General features: G+C 50.7%; 1 protein-coding gene across 1 annotated transcript in view; it reads right to left on the bottom strand.

Moving 5' to 3' along the window:
• Window positions 1-2008: 2008 nt before the first annotated feature.
• The window catches only part of LOC308523117 (putative coiled-coil domain-containing protein 144C), a 69857-nt gene continuing 65865 nt past the window's right edge, over window positions 2009-6000 (bottom strand). Inside the window, exon 12 of the mRNA XM_081096795.1 lies at window positions 2009-2231. Within this exon, the coding sequence (XP_080952921.1) occupies window positions 2124-2231 (108 nt within the window). The 3' untranslated portion in view covers window positions 2009-2123. The remainder of the gene's footprint in view (window positions 2232-6000) is intronic.

Raw genomic sequence — 6000 nt, 5'->3', positions numbered from 1 at the left:
CTGTTTCTTCTTGCTTCTTGCAGAGGTTGTCTATTTTTTCCTCCATCCAGTTTAAGCACTCTAGGACCTTTATTCTGAATTCTTTTTCTGTCATGTTGCATGCCTCTGTATTACTTAGCTGCTTTTCTGGAGAGTCCTCCTTCTCTTTCCTTTGGGGGTTTCTTTGTCTACCCATGTTTGATCTCACTGACATATCTAGACATTGAGTCATTCAGTGGCTGCTCCCTGGGTGGCAGTGGCTCCTTGGTCTGTGGTTGTTCTTCGGGCGGTTGCGGTAGCAGCTGCTCCTCAGTTGGCAGCAGCTCCTCTGGTGGGTGCTGTTCACAGCTGTGGTGGCTCTTCTGCCTGGTGGGGGGAGGTTTCACGTACAGCTGCTGTTCCTCAACAGGGGGTGTGGTGCTCAGGAGGCTGCTGTAGCTTGGATCTGCTGCGTTGATTCAAAGGCACAAAATACAACACAACAAGGCACCACGTACTAGGCAGTATACACAAATATATTCACGATATTAATAACCCCAAATAAAGGTGATCGCCTGAATTAAGAGAATTAGTGGATAAGGAAGAAGGACGAGAAAAGAGAAAAAAGAAAAGTAGGGACCAAAAAAAGGAGTGCAAAAATGAAATTGGGAAAAAGGAGGGGGGAAAATAAAAGCGAGAAATGAAAAGAAAAAAAAGAGCGAAAAGAGAGAATGAAGTGGAAGAGGGGAAGAGACTTTTTATATGAGGAGAATACTCCTATAGAACCGCCACTAATCCCAACAAATTCCAGCAACAGCTCCCTGGAGATGGATGCAAACTAGAAACAACCAATAAGATAACAATGAAAATAGAATGGAGAACACTAATCCCAAAATAAAATAAAGAGAAAATAAAATGGCACTATAAAAAATGGTAAAATGGTAGCAGTAATAATACTGGTCAAAAGTAATAAGGTAGTAATTAAAAGGGTAAAATCAGGTGATGGAAAAAGAAGAAGAAAGAAAGAAAAATAAAAGAAAAAAGAAAGAAAAAAAAAGAAGAAAAAAAAAAAAGAAAAAAAAAATGCAGTAGTGAAGGTCCTTCCGATCTTCTATTCTTCAGTCTGGCTCGCCTTTAGTCCTGCCAGGTATTCAGGAGAGTGTTGAGTTTCCCTGCGATACACTGTTCCTAGGTGTTGTAAACCACAGTCCTTATTTTATAGCAGGCCGTATTTGTTTCCCAGACTGCCTTCTTTTGTGTTTAGCAAAGAGTCAGTTTGTGGCTCCGCCTCTGGGTGGCAGTGTTCTGGGGTTGGCCTCTGAGGCTACACGACATCTCTATTGCACTTAAAAGTGATTTGGAGATGTCAACTATCCAGAGCTGGTTCCTTAATAGTTACCCGCTCTGTGTTGTTGCTGGGATTGAAAATCCCTCTGTAGGCCAGACCCTGTTAACTCCCAGGGACTGATCAGATTATTTTAATCCTTGATCTCGTTCAGGGTGGAATCTGGGTGTGCCTGTGCTCCTTGCCTGGGGGCTGGGGGGAGGAGTCTCACTCTCCAGAGAGAATGGCTGCCCCAGTCCTGGGCTCAGGGGTGTCTCAGCACTCAATTCGCTGCCACCTCTCCCGGCCCCCCTTCTCTCCTCAGTCTCTCCCCAGATTCCACTCCTCCACACCCTCTCCCTCTCTTCAGCACAGGTGAGTGTCTATATCCGAAATGTCCCATGAACAGGATTCAGTGAGAACAAACAAACAAACGCCGGCCGTGGAGACGGGGAAGGCTTGGTTCCTGTAAGCTCTTCTCTTACTGGCACTGCATGGTCTGGTCAGCTCTTCAGGCTGCCCCCTTTAGGCTCAGTCCTCCGTGATCACAGAACCCAGCTCTCAAATCCCCCGGCGGCGCCAGGAATCCCGCAGATCTCCTTTCCCCAGTCAGGGGCTGTGCCTGTCCCGAGGGACGCGGCTGTCTGCCACGCGGCTGTCTGACCCTCTGGGCTCAGAGGTCTGGCAAACTTTCCTGCCCAAATCCCTGGGTTTTTTTTGTTGTTGTTGTTTTTTTTTGTTTGTTTGTTTTTTACATTTCCAGGAGAGTTCTGCCCTTCCCGGCTGCAAACCGTCTCACCAGCTGAGCAATTTCGCCAATTCGGGGTGGGTGTTATTAGTTTCAGCTGCTCACTCCATTTGCTCCGGGACATGACCTGGGACGCATCTGCCTATATCGCCGCCATCTTCTCTCCCTCTGAAGATGCCCTTGGACATATTTAGCAGCCACCTTAGAGATTTAAAAAAATAAGTCCCTCAAAGACATCGCCAAGCATTTGCCATTACCACGCTGTGCAATACACTCACTACCTTGGAGATATTAATCATTTGACATCAAGGCATAATTTAGAGCTACAACCTCTAAGGGAGAACAAGATAGCCTGGCTGGTGATCAAATGACCAAACACATCTCCAGAGGCCATTGCTTATCACATTGTTACCAAAGTGTTGGAGGTGGCATCTGCCTTTCTGTCTTCCCCACACCCTCCTCCTGCAGATCACATTATTTTTAGCCACTTTGTCAATTATACTGTAAATATTATTTACACCCCTATGTTAATCTTTGCCTATTTAACATGTATGGCTCTATGTAGAGTAGAAAAACTAAAGATAGTTTGTCTAAAGGCACCCTCTAGTGATAATAACAAAGATCACAATCAAGAAAGTAAATTTACAAGAACCAGATTGTGTTGGACTAACTTAACCCATTGTGTTTAAGTTGTTATCTTAAATGTTTCTATTTAGGGGAATTCTGACAAGCTACCTACACTAATAAAAGAGAAACATGCAAATTGGTGTTCCTCCGCTATGTCCACCAGCCAATCAGATTGACTATGCAAATTAACCCAACAAAGATGGCGGTTAATCTGCATATGCAGGCACAGAGCGAAGACTGAAGGTTCCGGCCTGAGTGAAGACTGGACTGAAGAGGGTTGGCTTCTCTGCTGAGGCCGGACAAAAGACCTGGGTCCCGGGTGCCGGAGGAAAACCAGTGCCAGCAGCCAGGGGAAGGAAGGCCTATTGCGCAAACCTTCAAGAAACCAGCTTCTAGTTTTATAATAATACTAGAGACCTGGTGCACAAAAATTTCTGCACTGGGGGGGGTGGGGTGGGGTGAAATTCTCAGCCTGGCCTGTGCCCATTTGCAGTCCAGGACCCCTTGGGGGATGTCCACCTGTTGACTTAGGCCCACTCCCCAGGGGATCAGGCCTAAGCTTGCAGTCAGACATCCTTCTGGCAGCCAGGGAGCCCTCAGGGGATGTCCGACTAAAGGCTTAGGCCCCCAAGGGTCAGGCCTAAACTGTTAGTTGGACATTCTTAGTGCTGCCACGGAGGTGGGAGAGGCTCCTGCCACCACCTCTGCACTGGCCAGCCATGAGCCAGCTTCTGGCTGAGTGGCACTACTCCTCGGTCTGACCTAAACCCTAGAGATTAGTACTTCATTTTACAACTTTTTCTCAGTTTATAGGCAGCAGAAAACTCAGACCACACAGTCAGGTGTGCGAGAAATGTTGCTTTCTTTATTGTTTAGTAACCAAACCTAACTACAGCTTCAGCCCCCATTCTGCCAGGTGAAAAAACAAAAACAAAATATTATTTAACTTAGGTTCCCCACCCCCTTCTCTGGAGTTGTGCTTCCATGTCAGACAGTGTGTGTCTCAGGCGGAGGTGCCAGAGAACCGAGCAGGTCAGGACATCTGGGCCTGAGTCTTCTGTCTGGGCGGCCCCCACCAGCTGCCCTTGGCCCTCACCTCAGAGCTCAGTCCATGCTGATCCCGGGTATATTCTCCTCATCTGGGCCTGGAGGCCTCTTGAGTCCAATGTGCTCTCTCCCTCCCTCCCTGCCACCTTCTCTCTCTCACACAAAGAGCTACTGTGTTTTCCGGGGTGAGGTCCTCTGACACCTTCTCAGCCCCGTTGCAGGGGCACCATCTTGGTGCCTTGGTCACGGCCACAAAGCTGTGTGGCTGCTCTCAGACCCTCCGTCTCCTGCTGCCTTAGGGAGTGACTCAGCGGGAGGGGAGCGTCACAGTCCTTTTTACATGGCCGCCAACAAACACTCAGCGTTCCTTCCCTCTAGTTCTCCTTCTCCTCCTCACCCAGTCCAGGCACGTCTATGTGCAGGGCAGGGGAGGGTGGGAGGCAGGCGTGTCTCTGACCCAGCACACAGGCTTCCAGATCCACTGCTCCCCAGGAGGCCTTCCATGCTCTAGACCTTGACACCCAGAGCCTGTCTCCTCTCAGCTGCAGGTCTTTGCCTGCAGTGCTCAAGTCTGTTTAGATCAGTGGTTCTCAACCTTGGCTGCACATTAGAATCACCTGGGAATCTTTTAAAAATCCTGAATTCTGGGCCTCCTCCTCTGGAAATTCTGTTTCTTTGTTACTGATGTTGTGGCCCCACCCCATAACAAAGAAACAGAATTTCAGGAGGATGAGTCCCAGAAATCAGGATTTTAAAAAGATTCCCAGGTGATTCTAATGTGCAGTCAATGTTGAGAACCACTGGTTTAGAGGCTTGAAGTCAAGAAGTGCCTCTTTGTTCTCTGCTTTCTGGAGGCGGTCAGCGTGGAACAATCCTGCCCTGGATTGGGGTGGGGTCTCTGGGTGTTAAGAATACCAGGAGGGGGAGCACAGACTCCTCCGAGAACTCCGAGAGGGGAAAGGCAGCAAGCACCCCCTCACCTCTAGCCCCAGGATGTTTCTTTAGAAGCAGAAGCCTCGTCTTGTGCAGGGGCCTGTGCTGGCTGCCTCAGTTTCTCAGAAACAAAGAATTTGATGAACGTCTTTTCCCCACTGCTGTGGCTGCTTCATCTGTTCGTTCTTGCATTTTTCATTTTTCATTAGCTGCTAAATCACCCCTGTGGCTGCAAACCTGTTGTGCCTGACATAGCCTGCAGGGGGATATGGGAGCTGTGCAGGGACAGCAGAAGGGGCAGGGGGACCTGGCCTGCAGGGAGGGTCAGCGGTGCCTGCTGGGCTGTCTCAGAGGATGTGGCTTAGGATAGGTACTGTCCTTTGGCAACTTTACAAGGGGAGGCCATGTCCTCTGCTCCCCACTTTGACTGAGGGGCAGAAGTTCTCCTTGCTGTCTGGCCTCATAACTCAGTGGATCATGGTGGGATGCGGCAGGCAGGCGGCTTCTGTGGCTGCACACGGGCGCTGGCCTGCGGCCTGGCACCCGCTTCTCAGGCCGCAGTTAGGGTCTTCTGTGGCTGCACAAGAGGGCCTGGATGGCGGCTCACACCAGCTCGTTCTGTCCTGCCCTGCCTGCAGTATGCAAATTAGCCACCATCTTCATTGGCGGTAAATTTGCATATCACGCTGATTAGCCAATGGGAGGAATAGTGAAGATACAGTCAATTACCATGTTTGTCTATTATTAGATTACACTAAAGGCCCGGTGCACAAAAATTTGTGCACTCGCGGGGGGAGCAGGGTCCCTCAGCCCGGTCTGTGCGCTCTCGCAGTCTGGGACCCCTCGGGAGATAACAACCTGCTGGCTTAGGCCTGCTCCTGGGTGGCAGAGGGCAGGCCCAATCCTTAGGTGCAGCCGCTGGTCGGGCTCAGAGCAGGGCTGATTGGGGAGTTGGGGTGCCACCCCCTGTCATGCACAGAGCAGGGCGATAGGGAGGTTGTGATGCCACACTCAGTCATGCTCAGGGTAGGGCCAATCAGGGGGTTGTGGCACTGCCCCCTGTCACGCACAGAGCAGGACCCCTCAGGGGGTTGGGGTGCTGCCCCTTGTCACACACAGAGCAGGACCCCTCAGGGGGTTGGGGTGCTGCCCTCTATCACCCACAGAGCAGGGCCAATCAGGGGTTGGGGCGCTGCCACTCTCACACTCAGGGCAGGGCCGATGGGGTGATTATGGCTCTACCCCATCACACACAGAGCAGGGCCCATGGGGTACGGGGGCTGGGGGGTTGGGGTGCCGCACCCTGTCACACACAGAGCCACAGGGCGATCAGGGGGTTGGGGAGCTCCCCCCTATCAGGCAC

Source organism: Myotis nattereri (genome assembly GCF_964212035.1).
Source record: "Myotis nattereri genome assembly, chromosome: 1".
Lineage (NCBI taxonomy): Eukaryota > Metazoa > Chordata > Mammalia > Chiroptera > Vespertilionidae > Myotis > Myotis nattereri.
This window is presented reverse-complemented; position numbering and strand designations above follow the sequence as displayed.